The 16268-nt window shown below is 41.5% G+C and overlaps 1 protein-coding gene across 1 annotated transcript in view; it reads left to right on the plus strand.

Moving 5' to 3' along the window:
* The first annotated feature begins 5526 nt into the window (after positions 1–5526).
* The window catches only part of LOC309827554 (checkpoint protein HUS1), a 29698-nt gene continuing 18956 nt past the window's right edge, over positions 5527–16268 (plus strand). Inside the window, exons 1-4 of the mRNA XM_082662270.1 lie at positions 5527–5728; positions 6344–6471; positions 6572–6748; positions 15274–15381. Of these exons, the coding sequence (XP_082518396.1) occupies positions 5677–5728; positions 6344–6471; positions 6572–6748; positions 15274–15381 (465 nt within the window). The 5' untranslated portion in view covers positions 5527–5676. The remainder of the gene's footprint in view (positions 5729–6343; positions 6472–6571; positions 6749–15273; positions 15382–16268) is intronic.

The raw sequence follows: 16268 nt of genomic DNA on the forward strand, positions 1-16268 counted from the left end.
AAGAACTGGTGCAGAAGCCCATGACCACATGTCCAAAATATTCAAGTGATTCCCTTAGTTTACACCACACCTATAGGAATCAAAAATCAGAAGTGAGAAAGAAACCTCCAAGTGGTTCCTACCTGCCAGTAAAAAGTGAATGAATTTTACTAATAAAAAAATAAAAAAGTAAATTCAATCTCTCTGCATTACTGTGTTTTTTAAAAATTTTTAGCCACAGGGCATGTGGGATCTTAGCTCCCCAACCAGGGATCAAACCCACACCCCCTGCAGAGGAAGCTCAGAGTCTTAACCACTGGACCGCCAGGGAGGTCCCATGTTAGTGTAGCTTCTGAGGATGAATCATGTTGTTGAAGCACTGAAAAATGAGTTTGCATTTAGAAGAAGATGGTATTTTTCAACAGTCTTTCACATAATAGCATCTTTGCCTTCATTTATTATTCATCCATACCGGGAATGGATGTTTGCTGTTAAAACTGTTATTTAACACTGATCTGGATACACTGTCAGCACAATTAGAGAAGCTAATAAAATTAGAGGTAAAAATTAGTGAGGAAGTCCGACCATGACTAATTTGCAGATGACTTGATGAATTCCTTGAAATGCAATAAATTCGATTAAAAAATACATTACAAACACAGATGGAGACAAAATTATCATATATAAATCAAAATCATTCATAAATGCAAACCACAACCAGTAAGAGGATATAATTTACAAACGCCACAACAAAGATTTAAAAAAATCAAATGAAAGAATTAAACTGTATGAAGAGCCAATGAAAGAGAAATGGATAATGAAAAAAAGACTTCAATAAATGGAAAGACATAACTCATCTGTGGATGCAAAAACTTCACTGTCAAGAAGTCAGTTCTCTCTAAATTGATCTACAAACTCAATTTGATCTCAATTAAAAGCCAGAAAAAAAGTATGGTATTTACGAGACAATTATGGAATATTAAGGAATTGTTTTTAAAAACAATAGGTTATTATGGTATTATGATTTTGTTACAACAAAGAATTCTTATCACTTAGATTTATAATATATGTTTTAAAATTTACAAATGAAATGATATACCTGGGATATGTTTCAAAATAATATAGGAGGAAATGGGTGGGAGGATCAATGAAAAAGATTGGTCATGAAATGATCATTGCAGTCAGGTGTTGGTCCACAAGGTTTCACTTAATACTATTCTGTCTACATGTATATATGTTTGACATTTTCAGTTTTAGAAAGGTTTAAAAAGATTAAAACACATATGCATAAGAAACCAAAGGGTTGTGTTTTCAACCAAACTGACTCTAAAGTTTCCATGGAAATATAAACTTAGTGAGAAGCTAGGAAACCCCTGAAATTAAGACAATCAACAAAGGGAAAGAGCTCTAAGACTGTTATACTGTGATTTACAGTAAGAAATATACATTTGTTTTTCTCCCCAGTTTATGGTGCAGAGCTCCTAAAACCCTTGGAATTTCCTGAGCATAAGAGTGATCAAGGTGTCTTTGTTGTGTCAGTGAGGTGACTTTGGGGAAGGATGGGGGCTGGTTGCCAGGAGAACCAACCACTGATTAGAGAGTTGGAAATTTCAGTCTCAACCCTCGACATCTGGGGACAGGAGAGGAGCTGGATGCTGAATCAAATGCCAAAGGCCAGTGATTAAATCAAATCAATCACGCTTATGTAAGACACCTTCATAAAAATCCAAAAGGATGGGGTTTGGAGAGCTTCCGGTTTGGTGAACCCATGGAGATTAGGGAACAATGGCCAGCTCTGAGGCAGTAGGGAAGCTTTGAGCCCCTTCATCATGCCTTGCTCTATTCATTGCTTCCATTTGGCTGTTCCCGAGTTATATCCTTTTAAAATAAACCAGTGAGTAAAATGTTTCTCTTGTAACTAGTAAGTAATGTAACTAGTAATGATTCTCTTGAGTTCTGTGAGTGGCTCTGGCAAAACATTCAAATCCAAGGAGGGGATCATGGTACCCCAATTTACAGCCAGTTGATCAGAAGCACAGATGACATCTGGACTGTGACTGTCATCTGAATGGGGGGGGCAGTCTTGTGGGACCTGTGGGGTCTGATGCTATCTCCAGGTAGGTAGTGTCAGACTTGAATCATAGGACACCCAGCTGGTCTTGGAGAATTTCTTGGGGTGGGGGAAAAAGCCCCACACATTGGAATTGGTGTCCCAGAATTATTAATGACATAGATATAAATAATTTAAACTGTGTGACACTGGAACATTGACAGACCAATGGAACAAACAAAAAATTCTGTTTCTGATATTCAGAAATAGATTAATATCTATGTTGGAACATAGTATATATGATAAAGATGGCATCTCAAAAGGGATGGGAAAAAACAAATGGCTTGGAACAATTATCTCCTCATTAAGAAAAGAACATTGCATCCATACTTCTCAGTTTGAAACATGATGAATTCCCAATATGGGAAAAGATTTACAGGTGTAAAAAAAACATAAAAAAAAATAAAAATATAACAAGAAAACTCGGAAAACTCCCGTATGGCATTGGATAGAGGAACACCTTTCTGAATATGACTCAGACTTCAGGAGTCACAAAAGAAAAAAAAAAGTTCTACTACATCAAAATGAAACACAGAGTCACCCAACAAACGTCTGTCTTCCCCCTCCTGGGTGGAGGAGCCCCCTCCTCGGAGCACGAGCCCCAAGCACTGTACCTGACACTTCTAACAGGCTCCACAGATGTCAATTTTTTAAAATTATGAAATGTATTGAAGTATTTTTCCTTTAACATCTAAAAGATGACAAGAGTCTTTGAAGAATTGTTTAAGTAAAACCCACCCTTAAACTAGTATAATTCTCGAAAGAGATTCACTCATGCCACCCCTGCAGTATGCTTTCCCTCATTTTACAGTCTTCCCATGTAAAAGAAAAAAAAAAGACAAATATTGCCCATCAGGACTGATGTAGAATCTCTGAGCTATGCCAGTATCTTTCCCCTTGGGTAATTTTTCCAACATTAACTGGTAACAATAGGACTGCAAATAGCCTTCCCCTGGGACTGCAGGGGGAAGCAGGTACCTGACAGACACTGGCAGATGCAGCTTTGGGTGACAGCTACTAAATGCATGATACTTATCTAGGTGGAGTTTACCATCTCTGCAGCTATAAAAAGGTTAGTTCCTTACTTCCAGCTCCACACCCTGACTGATGTTTTGTATGCTTCACTCATTGTATTTCCGTTTTCAAGATGAGGGCATTTCCTTGCACAATAAACAAACATAATGAATAACATCAACACTGCTCCCCGGATCTTATAATCATATACATTAGAAGACTATGTATTAGCTAGACAGACAACAATATGACTACACATTGCATTAGAAAACTCAGTACCACACAGGCTTCTAGAGAGCTCTGGTGACCTCATTCCTTGCCTTCAAAACGTTTGGAAGAAATGTAAGGAAGTAGTGTCAATATATTTAATTATCAATACTGAAATTATTGAATTATTTTTTCTAAGAAGCATGCAAAAAGTCCATTTTTATTGATTTATAATCATATTATCGTATGGATTATGACCTTCATAAATAAAGATGGATCCAGGATGGCATGCCTCTCTGAGAGATGGTATGGCACAGAGCAAACCACAGCAAAAAGGTCCAAAAGATTGAAGCAAGACACAGCCTCATTAGTGTAATGAAATTCAACTCAGTTCATTAAGTATGTATTGATTATCAACTAATACCTATAATTAGAGAGATATCAAAATATAAATTAGTTTACTTTGGTAAAATTGATCCAAATACATTTATAATCATTTCAAATGCTTTAAGCTTGCCAATTCTCCCTGTACCAAAGACTATTATCTAGTTTCTGGACCACCAATCTTTGCTACTCTTTCAAGAATGGGAACCAAGTAACAATAGCACTTGAGTCCTAACGACAGGCTTAGCCTGAATTATTAATTTGCCAAACCTATTTAGGAAAACTGCAAGAAAACATAAGATTCCTATTATCTTTCAAGAAAAGATCATTTCAACTTAATTTTATATTTGTTGGGTCAAAATTCCCTATATTATTTGGGCCTTTGTGCAGAATGTATACTGACGTATCTTCTTAGGAAGTTTAAAAAAAATCTTTTTTTTTTTGGTTAATATTGCCAAAGAGCTTTAATTTTTTTCCTCTTGAACAAAACAACTCATCATCCATGGTTAGACAATTTTCCCCACAACACCCAACACCATTGATGTTGTTATGACTAAACAAATCGGGTTTTTTATTTTATGGCAAAAAAATAAGTGATTTGAAGTAAATATCAATATATTATGAAACATTGTTTACAAAGCTTACTTAGCATTTAATCATATTCATGACCTCCATAGCAACCACCTCATTTAATGATTTATCTATTTTAAAATTAACTTGTGAAGTACTAAAAAGCATGTTTTGTTACTAAAAAATTTAAATGTGACATTAATCACGTTTGGCTTGGCAAACACTTGTAACAATGTAGATTGGAGTCTACCTTGTGCTATAGTCTTAAAATAGGCAGAACTGCTTATAATTTTCGTATTTTGCACTTTTAAAAGGATCTGTTATTACTGTTTATCATATCTTGATTCTATACACCAAGATAAAAACAAGGTTGTAGGTTTCTATTTGCAAAGCACATTAAAAATAAAACATTCTTAACAGGGACAATCTTGTCTCTGAAAAACCAAGTTGGAGACAATTGTTCTATTTCTCATTTTGTTTTTCAAAATTCTACCACATTATTTATATCATTTGTGCTGTGAGATTTTTTAAAATTAATTAATTAATTTGTGGCTGTGTTGGGTCTTTCTTGCTGCATGGGGGCTTCTCACTGTGGTGGCTTCTCTTGTTGCGGAGCACCAGCTCTAGGAGTGGGGGCTTCAGTAGTGGGCTCAGTAGTTGCAGCACAATGGGCTCCAGGTGCGTGGGCTCAGTAGTTGTGGCTCGCAGGCTCTAGAGCGCAGGCTCAGTACTTGTGATGCACAGGCTTAGTTGCCCTATGGCATGTGGGATCTTCCCGGACTAGGGCTCGAACCCATGGCCCCTGCATTGGCAGGCGGATTCTTAACCACTGCACCACCAGGAAAGCCCCTCTGCTGTGCGATTTTTTTAACAGGCTCTAGTGAAGTTCATCTTGAGATAAGACTACAAAATTACCACTTAACATCAGTGTTCTTTAAACATCCTGCGTTTTGCACAGTTTAAAAGTTTAAATTTGAAACAATTTCACAGCATCATCCAACGTGGTCCCGCACCGCTGGGGTACTAGTGCGAACGTCTGAGCCGAGGGAGGTTCTAAAACCCCCCTACCCCAGAGAGGTGTGTATTTAAGCGGTAACTCTACTCAATACTTTATAAACAAGGGATTGATTTTATTTCTCATGTTGTAAAAAAGAATTGGAAATAGGGATCACGGAGGTCAAACTTCAAATCGTCAGAACCACTTCCGGTACCTGCGGGCGGAGGACGCGTCACTTCCGGCAGAGGTCGCGTCACCCAGGGGCGCGACCCGAAAGCCCTCCTCCCCTCAGCGGCTGGCGTCAGGCTGAGCCAGGCGGAACCCAGGTCAGCGGTGGCGTTTCCGGCGGGCAGCGTAAGGCTGGGGTCCCTGCAGTCGGCCGCCTACGGGCGCCCCGCACGGGCTGCGTCCCGCCATGAAGTTTCGGGCTAAGCTCGTGGATGCGGCCTGTCTGAACAACTTCACGCGTGAGTGGGGGCCGCGTCGGCCCAGGGCGGCGGGGAGGAGGGCAGAGGGGAGGGCGGGAGGCCCGGAAGGGGCAGTGCAAGCGGCCGGGGCCCCGCGAGGAGGATGGGGGCGCGCTGGGCTGGCGGGCCGCTGGAGGATGGGGCGGGCGCAGGTGCCGAGGGTTGTCCCTGCAGATTGAGTCCTATCTCGTGTCTTTTCTTAACCCGGCCGCTGGCGGCACAGACACCTTTATCTGGCGCAGACCGCCCTTCACAGCCCGGCCCCGTTGGTTCCCCCGCCCCCTGCGGCGCCTGGCCCTGCCCCGATCCCTGCAGCACCCGGCGGCCCCGAGTGGACGTGGGAGGGCTGAAGGCGGCCGGTAGGCGCCAGTTCGCTTCCGAATATCGCGGTTTCCTTATTCCAGCCCTGATGGCTGGTGATGTGAACGGCGCAGGGTTGGTGGGAGGCTGGCGTGACCTCAGCGGCATTAAAGGCTTCCCGGTGGGTACCAGCGTAAACGTGATTTTCCCACCGGCAAGCTCGTCGGGCCGAACTGGGAGTTCTGCGAGCTAAGTTAGCGTCTGGGATACTTGGCGTGCTTCTTAGTAATTCCTTACTCGAATCCTTCGCTGTAGGAGTTAGTAACATGATAGCCAAGCTTGCCAAAACCTGCACTCTGCGTATCAGCCCGGATAAGTTGAATTTCATCCTCTCTGACAAGGTGGCCAATGGAGGGGTGAGCATGTGGTGTGAACTGGAGCAGGTGAGCGGAGGCTCTCTGAGGCCTGCAAACCGCCCCCACCCTCGCCCGCCACGAATGCCGCCGGAAAGAGCACAGATGTCCCCCCTTTTTCTTCCCTTAGGAGAACTTCTTCAGCGAATTTCAAATGGAAGGTGTCTCCGCAGAAAACAATGCGATTTATTTAGAGCTAACATCGGAAAATTTATCTCGAGCCTTGAAAACTGCCCAGAATGCCCGAGTCTTGAAAGTCAAGCTGACTAATAAACACTTTCCCTGCCTCACAGTTTCTATAGAGCTGGTGAGTACGACGGGAGCGTTTCTGAAACTTCCCAGAGGATTCAAAAGTAGTTATAAGCCTAGGCTTTCTAACAGTATGTGGAAAGCTAATTGGTTTTATTAAAATGAAAGATCTGCACGTCAGTATTTGTTTTCCCTTGGAGTCATGTCCTCCTCATGTTTAAATAGCATTATGATCCCATAATATTCAACGAGGATACTCCTTTTCCTATGAAATAACACTTCTGCGTCTTTCTTCTCTATCTGCGTAATCCCAGCATCTCCATTTCTTTTACTGGTTTTGTCACCTAGTCTAGAAACCATGGTTTCTCTCCATTTTCACTTTTGAAGCATTTGTGTGTCCCTCCCCTATCCCACGCCTCTGTTGCTGACACCTTTAAAATGACCTCTGGTTCTCGAGGAATACATCTTTCTTCCACGCTACTACCAGATGAATCCAACGCGCAGCTCTCTTCAGGACACATGTACCCCACAGGCTGTCACTGCTCACAGAATGAAGTTCACTTTTCCAACTTACTGTCCGAAGCCCTTGACATGTGGCCCAACCCATTGTAGAGCCAAATTGCAAACACCTGCTCTCTGAGTGGTTCCCCAGGTGTGTCCCGTTCTTTCCCAACTCCCAGGCTTTGGGGATGCTGGGTCTTCTCCTTGGAGTCTCTCCTCTTATTCTTTGAAGCCTTAACTTCCTTTAGCGCCAGTGCTGCCTCCTCCCTGGCCTTCCCTCATCCTGGCACCTCTCCTCCTTGTGATTTGTGGACTTTATTTTTCGGGTGAGTGTTGTATTCAGTTTAATGCTCTTTATGGAAGAGGATTTCTCAACTTTTTTTTTTAATTGAAGTATAGTTGATTTACAATGTTGTGTTAATTTCTGCTGTACAGCAAAGTGACTCAGTTATACATATGTATGCATTCTTTTTTTTTAATATTCTTTTCCACTATGGTTTATCTCAGGGTATTGAATATGGTTCCCTGTGCTATACAGTAGGACCTTGTTGTTTATGCATTCTGTATGTAATAGTTGACATCTGCTAACCCCAAACTCCCAGTCCATCCCTACCCCACCCACTCTCCCCCTTGGCAACCACAAGCCTGTTCTCTATGTCTGTGAGTCTGTTTCTGTTTTGAAGGTAGGTTCATTTGTGTTATGTTTTAGATTCCACATATAAGTGATACCATATGGTATTTGTCTTCCTCTTTCTGACTTCAGTCACTTAGTATGATAATCTCTAGGTCCATCCATGCTGCTGCAATGGCATTATTTCATTCTTTTTTTATGGCCGAGTATTATAACATTGTATGTTTATATATACCACGTGTTCTTTATCCATTCATCTGTCGATGGACATTTAGGTTGTTTCCATGTCCTGGCTATTGTAAATAGTGCTGCTATGAACATATAGGTGCATGCATCTTTTTGGATTATAGTTTTGTCTGGATATATTTTCGGCAGTGGGATTGCTGGGTCATATGGTAATTCTATTTTTAGTATTGTGAGGAACCTCCATACTGTTCTCCATAGTGGCTGCACCAAAACTTACATTCCCACCAACAGTAGAGGAGGGTTCCCTTTTCTCCCTACCCTCTCCAGCATTTGTTATTTGTAGATTTTTAAATTATGGCCGTTCTGACTAGTGTGAGGTGGTAGCTCATTGTAGTATATTTTGAAAATTAATCCCTTGTCGGTCACATCATTTGCATATATTTTATCCTATTCTGTGGGTTGTCTTTTGGTTTTATTTATGGTTTCCTTTGCTGTGCAAAAGCTTGTAAGTTTGATTAGATCCCATTTGTTCGTTTTTGTTTCTATTTCTATTGCCTTGGGAGACTGACCTAAGAAAATGTTGCTATGATTTATGTCGGAGAATGTTTTGCATATGCTCTTTCCTAGGAGTTTTATGGTGTCAATGTCTTACTTCTAAGTCTTTAAGCCATTTTGAGTTTATTTTTGTGTATGCTGTGAGGGTGTGTTCTAACTTCATTGATTTACATGCAGCTGTCCAAGTTTCCCAGCACCACTTGCTGAAGGAGCTGTCTTTTTCCCATGGTATATTCTTGCCTCCTTTGTTGCAAAGATTAATTGACTCTAGGTGTGTGGGTTTATTTTTGGGCTCTCTGTTCTGTTCCATTGATCCATATGGCTGTTTTTTTGTGTCAGTACCATGCTGTTTTGATTACTGTAGCTTTGTAGTATTGTCTGAAGTCTGGGAGGGTTATGCCTCCTGTTTCATTCTTCTTCCTCAGGATTGCTTTGGGAATTCTGGGTCTTTTATGGTTCCATATGAATTTTAGGGTTATTTATTCTAGTTCTGTGAAAAATGTCATGGGTAATTTGATAGGGATTGCATTAAATCTGTAGATTGCTTTGCTTAGTATGGCCATTTTAACAATATTAATTCTTCCAATCCAAGAGCATGAGATATCTTTCCATTTCTTTGAATCATCTTTAATTACCTTTATTAATGTTTCATAGTTCTCAGCATGTAAGTCTTTCACCTCCTTGGTAAGGTTTATTCCTAAGTATTTTATTGTATTTTTCTTTGATGCAATTTTAAAAGTTTTTTTTTTTTTTGCTTTTTTACTTTCTCTTTCTGATATTTCATTGTTAGTGTAAAGAAATGCAACAGATTTCTGTATGTTAATCTTGTATCCTGCTACCTTGCTGAATTCATTTATCAGTTCTAGTAGTTTTTGTGTCAAGTCTTTAGGATTTTCTATGTGTAGCATCATGTCATCTACATATAATGACAGTTTTGCCTTTTCCCTTCCAATTTGGATGCCTTTTATTTCTTTTTCTTGTTTGATTGCTGTGGCTAACACTTCCAGTAATATGTTGAATAGAAGTGGTGAGAGTGGGCATCCTTGTATTTATCCATATTTTAGTGGATAGGCTTTCAGCTTTTCATTGTTACTATATTGGCTATGGGTGTGTCATAAATAGCTTTTGTTATGTTGAGGTATGTTCCCTCTATACCCACTTTGGTAAGAGTTTTTATTATGAATGGATGTTGAATTTTGTCAGATGCTTTTTCTGCATCCATTGAGATGATCATGTGGTTTTTGTCTTTTCTTTTGTTCTTTTTTAAATTTTTTAAATTTTTAAATTTTTTTTATTTTTTGGCTGTGCTGTGTGGCATGCGGTACTTAGTTCCCTGACCAGGATCAAACCCATGCCCCTATAGTGGAAGCCTGTAGTCTTAACCACTGGACCGCCAGGGAAGTCCCAGTCTTTTCTTTTGTTGATGTGGTGTATAACATCAGTTTGCGTATGTTGAACCATTCTTGTTAACTTGGGATGAATCCCACTTGGTCATGGTGTCTGATTTTTTTACATGTTATTGGATTCGGTTTGCTAATATTTTGTTGAGAATTTTTGCATCTGTGTTCATCAAAGATATTGGCCTGTAATTTTCATTTTTGCTGGTATCTTTGTCTGGTTTTGGTATTGGGTCAATGGTGGCTTAATATAATGTCTTTGGGAGTGTTCCCTCCTCTTCAGTCTTTTGGAAGAGTTTGAGAAGGATCTGTAAAAGTTCTTCTTTGTATGTTTTGTAGAATTTGCCTGTGAAGCCATCTGGTCCTTGACTTTTGTTTGTAGGGAATTTTTTTTTTTATTACAGATTTTATTTCACTTCTAGTGATCAGTCTGTTCAAATTATCGATTTCTTCTTGATTTGACTTTTGGTGGGCTGTATGTTTCCCGAAACTTGTCCATTTCCTCTAGGTTGTCCAATTTGTTCAAATATAATTGTTCATAGCAGTCTCTTATGTTTTTTTCTGCAGTATCAGTTGATAGTTCTCCTTTTTCATTTCTTATTTTGTTTGGTTTCTCTCTCTTTTCTTCTTGGTGATCCTGGCCAGACGTTTGTCAATTTTGTTTACCCTTTCAAAGAACCAGCTCTTGGCTTTATTGATTTTTTCTATTTTTTTACTCTCTATTTTATTTATTTCCCCTGTGATCTTTATTATTTCCTTCCTTCTGCTGACTTTAGGTGGTGGTCTTTTTTTGATTCTTCTAGGCAGTAGGTTAGGTTGTTTATTTGAGATTTCTCTTGTTTTTTTGAGGAAGGCCTGTATTGCTATGAACTTCCTAGAACTGCTTTTGCTGCATCCTTAGATTTTGTATGGTTGCGTTTTCATTGTCATTTGTCACAAGGTACTTTTAAATTTCATTCTTGATTTCCTTCTTGACCCATTGGTCTCATAGTAGCATGTTGTTTAGTCTCCATGTAATTGTTTTTTTCTCATTTCTTTTGCTGTGGTTGATTTCTATTTTCATGCCATTGTGGTCAGAAAAGATGCTTGAAATAATGTCTGTACTCTTAAATTTGTTGAGGTTTGTTTTGTGCCCTAGTATGTTGTCAGTCCTAAAGAATGTTCCATGTGCACTTGAAAAGAATGTGTTTTCTTTTATTTTTAATGTAATGTCCCCAAAACAACAATTAAGTGTAGCTGTTCTGTTGTATCATTTAGGATCTCTGTTGCCTTATTGATTTTCTGTCTCAAAGAGCTGTCCACTGATGCAAGTCAGGTGTTAAAGTCTCCTACTATTATTGTATTCCTATCAGTTTCTTCCTTTATGTTTGTTAGTATTTGTTTTATGTATTTGGGTGCTCTGATATTAGTTGCATATATGTTGACGAGTATAAAGTCCTCCTCTTGTATTGATCCTTTTATCATTATATACTGTCCTTATTTATCCTTCTTTATGGCCTTTGTTTTAAAGTCTGTTTTGTCTGATACGAGTGGTGCAACTGCTACTTTCTTGTCAATTCCGTTTCCATGAAGTATCTTTTTCCATTCCCTCACTTTCAATCTTTGTGTTTCTTTGCCCTGAAGTGGGTCTCTAGTGTTTTTTTTTGGCCACACCATGCCGTGCTGTGTGCAGGATTTTAGTTCCTAACCAGGCATCGAACCTGTGCCCTGTAGAGGCAGCACAGAGCCTTAACCACTGGACTGCCAGGGAAGTCCCTGAAGTGGGTCTCTTGTAGGCAACATATTGCAGGCTCTTTTTTATCCAGTCCGCCACTCTGTCTTTTGATTGGAGCATTTAGTCCATTGACATTTGAGGAAATTATTGATAAATATGTATTTACTGCCATTTTAAACCTTGTTTTCCAATTGATTTTATGTTTCTTCTTTGTTCCTTTATTTCTCTTCTTGTTTTTCTTTTTGTGGTTTGATTCCTTTTATTTTATGCTTGTGTTCTGTTCTTTTTGGTTTTTGTGAATCTATCGTATGTTGTTGGTTTGTGGTTACCCTGTTTTTCAAGTATGTTAACCCCTTTCTATATCTACTTGCTTTAGACTGATAGTCATTGTAGGCTCAAACACATTTAAAAAAAAATCTACATTTTCTAATTCTCCTCCCCTACGTTTTATGAATTTGATGTCTTTACATCTTCATGTTTATTTTTTTAGTTTGTTGTGGTTATCATCGCTTTCACAGATAGATTTAAAAATTTTTTTTTCTTTTTAATTTGTATGTTGGCTTAAGTGATTTACTTTCCATTTGTTATTCCCTCTTTCCTATAGCTTGTTGCTTCTTTTCTATTTAGAGAAGACCTTTCAATATTTCTTTTAGGCTAGGTTTAGTATCACTGTATTCTTTTAGATTTTGCTTGTCTGAGAAATATTTTCTCCTCCTATTCTAAATGATAATCTTGCTGGGTAGAATATTCTAGGTTGCAGATTTTTTTCCCTTTCAAGACTTTGAATATATTTTGCCACTCCCTTCTGGCCTGCAACATTTCCATAGTGAAAGTGAAATCAGCTGATAGCCTTACGGGGGTTCCCTTGTAATTAACTCCTTGTTTTTCTCTTTCTGTCTTTAGAATCCTCTCTTTAACTTTTGAGAGTTTTTTTTTTTTTTTTTTTGCAGTACGCGGGCCTCTCAGTTGTGGCCTCTCCCGTTGCAGAGCACAGGCTCCAGATGCGCAGGCTCAGCGGCCATGGCTCACGGGCCCAGCCGCTATGCGGCATGTGGGATCCTCCCAGACCGGGGCACGAACCCGTGTCCCTTGCATCGGCAGGTGGACTCTCAACCACTGTGCCACCAGGGAAGCCCAACTTTTGCCATTTTAATTGTGTCTTGGTGCACGTCTGTTTGGGTTCACCTTACTTGGGACCCTCTGTACTTCCTGTACCTGGATATATGTTTCCTTCTTTAGGTTTGGGAAGCTTTCAGCCATAATTTCTTCAAAACATTTTTGATCCACTTTTCTTTCTTCTCCTTCTGGAATCTGTATTATGCATTGATTGGCATGCTTTATATTATCCCATAGATCTCTTATCTTGCTTTCATTTTTTTTTTTCTTTTGGCTTTCTGTCTGTTGTGATTGAGTGATTTCCATTATTCTGTCTTCCAGCTCACTTGTTCATTCTTCTGTGTTATTCATTCTGTTATTCGTTGCCTTGAGCTCAGCTTTCATCTCGGCAAATTAATTTTGTAATTTTCTTGGCTCCTCCTTGTTGTCTCTAGTTCTTTTTTACAGTACTCTGTCTGCACTTCTGTCAAAAGCCTTTCTTAATACCTTCACTATTATCATCACCACCTTTTTGAACTTTTTCTCTGTTAGACTGAAGAAGTCTGTTTCATTGTTTGTTCCTTTGGGGAATTCTCTCTTGGTCTTTTAACTGGGAGTGGTTCCTCAGCTTCTTCATTTTATTTGTATTTCTCTTTCTCTGAGCTTAGGAGAAACAGTTACCAACTGTGGTCTTAGAAGGCTATTTATATGCGGGAGTGTCCCTGTGTAACTTGTGTAGGTTTAATATTTTTGGTGTGAGGGCTGCCTTTAGTATGGATGCCTTTTGCCGCTCCTCAGCACGTGTTGGCCACTACCCCCTTGATGGGGAGTGTGCAGATGTGGCGGCTTTTGCTTGTTCCCGGAGCCGCAGCAGTGAGGGCAGCTGGTGCCCCCTCCTGGAGTTCTCAGCGGTGGTGGCGGCTGGCACCTGCCCACCCAGAGCCCACAACAGAAGCTCATGTGTCTTCCCAGAGCCTGCAGCGGTTTGCACGTGCTCCTGGAGCCTGTGATGGCAGTGGCAGCTGGTGCCCACTCCTGACGCTCTCAGCGGCAGCGGTGGCTCACGCCCACCCCAGGGACTCATATAGGTGGTGTTGTGTTGCCTGAAAGTGCGTGTGCACGTGGAAGGAAGCTCCTGTGGCGGACCCGCCCCTCCCTTCACACGTCCTCCAACAGTGGCACGTTGCCTCTCTGGTGGGCCCAGGTACGCCCTTGGTCATGGCCACACCACACTCCAGCCCCTTCAGGCAGCCCACCCCAGTCCTCTCCCTGGGTCTGAGCTCCGAAGCCTGCACTTCAGCACCCAGCCCCCACCCACCCCGGCAGACACGTGTCTCAGGCTGGGCAGTGCAGGGCGGTGGCATCTCCCGTGTGTGCAGGTCTCTCTCCATTCTGCCTTCTGTAAACTGGTTGCTGGATTCTCCTCCACGGTTCTACAGCTCCCCCTCTGTCCAGGCTGATCTCCCTGCCTGTGAGGGGACATCCAGGGTGTGGGCACCTTTCCTCTTTCACAGCTCCCTCCCTGGGGTGCAGGCCCCATCCCAATTCCCCTCTCTGTTTTGTTCTTTTCTCTTTTGTCCTACCCAGTTGCGTGGAGGTTTTCTCGCCCTTTCTGAAGCCTGAGGTCTTCTGCCAGGTTTCAGTAGGTGTCCTGTGAGCACCGTTCTGCATGTGGATGTAGTTCTGATGCATCTGTGGGAGGTGGCGAGCCCGCATGCTGCTCCTCCACTGTCTTGATCACTCTCTTCCTCAACCTTTCTTCCTTTTTCTCAGCTCTTTGCAGTCACGCAGTTCTCAGAGCTAATCTGTATTTCACCTCACAATATAAGTGTGGTGTGGTTCTAAAGTTACTTAGGGAAAAGTAAGAGAGTAACATATCATGCTTTTCTTTCTTAAAGTGCAGAATATGTTGGGCTGTGGAGTCTCAGAGGAGCCCATGCACATAGACAGGTCGAGTTTTATCCTTCCAGCAGCACACGAGTGTCCTGTGCACACAGAACAGTCTCTTGGTCCCTTCTGCATAGCAAGTCACTTGTGCTTCACGACTTTACACTGCTCTTCTCCCTGCCTGGGAGAACACTGTCCCCCTCGTCTCTATTTTCCCATGACTGACAGCTCATCCTTGTTCTGGTCCTATCTGAAACGTCACCTCTTGGAGAAGCTTTTCCTGACTTCCCACTCTAAGACCCTCCTCACACGCTCACCTGGTTGCTGTTTTGCTTTCTTCAAATCTGTAGTGATTATATGTAGTGCACCCAGCTTGTATAGTTTGTGTTTCCTTCCTTACCCACCTGTACCTCTGGAACAGAGGGAACCTTATCTTATTCTTGTTCACCACACTTCCCAGCTCCTAACAGGACCCCAAGCTGGATACGCACACCATAAATATTTGTTGAATTGAGAACATTCCACTTAGATTTGGTATCAACTTTTTTAGTCTTTCAGTTCTTTTTTTTAAGTGTTGACGGGATGATACAAATAATTTTTAATTTTTCTGTTGGCAGTTATCCGTGTCAAGCAGTAGTCGTGTTGTGACACATGACATCCCTGTAAAGGTTATTCCTCAAAAACTGTGGAAGGACTTACAAGAACCGACGGTCCCGGACGCTGACGTGAGTGATGCCTGGCGTCCTGTCACTCACCACGTATTAAATGGTGTGATTTGAATTCTCTGACTTTAGATAAAGTCTTGCCGTAGGTTTTATTTGAAAGTTGTATAGTGCCTGAAAAGAGATAGTCTTTTTTTTTTTTTTTTTTTTGCGGTACGCGGGCCTCTCACTGTTGCGGCCTCTCCCGTTGTGGAGCACAGGCCCCGGATGCGCAGGCTCAGCGGCCATGGCTCATGGGCCCAGCCGCTCCGCGGCATGTGGGATCTTCCCGGACCGGGGCACGAACCCGTGTCCCCTGCATCGGCAGGCGGATTCTCAACCACTGCGCCACCAGGGAAGCCCAAGAGATAGTCATTTTTAAAGGAAACTCCCAGAAAAAAAAAATAAATTGCAGTATTTGTCTTTAGTTGTTCACATAAAACATCCTAAAGTAGCGTTTTACATAATAGGAATGTCACATTCTTTACAGTTAGGAGAGAGAAAGTCTTGCCCAATAATGCTTAAGTAAAACTAAGGTAGTATTTTGGAGGACCATCGCATTTATCGGGAGTAGCGGTCCTAGGCGCCAGCTTGGGTTTCACAGAACGTGGTTTTTTCCTTTGTCTCGTAAGGAGTGATGCCCAGGGTGTGTGGGAGAGCCTGCTTTAGTTCTCCTGACAGGAGTCCCAGAGCCACTGGAAGTAAAGATGATGCCCAAGGGTCAAACTCTTGCTCACGATGTATTGAAGAAGAGACTGTGAAAATACAGTGAATGGAATATTTACTTGGCTTTTGCTAGAAGACATCTTTGCTGGGAAAAAGCCAGCATCGTACCAAGTACTGCTGCAACCCAGTCTGGGCACTGCTGCAGAGACTGGCCCCCAGTGTTTCTGCACAGGGTAGGAGGCAGA

Source organism: Grampus griseus (genome assembly GCF_964374135.1).
Source record: "Grampus griseus genome assembly, chromosome: 9".
NCBI classification, from domain to species: Eukaryota; Metazoa; Chordata; class Mammalia; order Artiodactyla; family Delphinidae; genus Grampus; species Grampus griseus.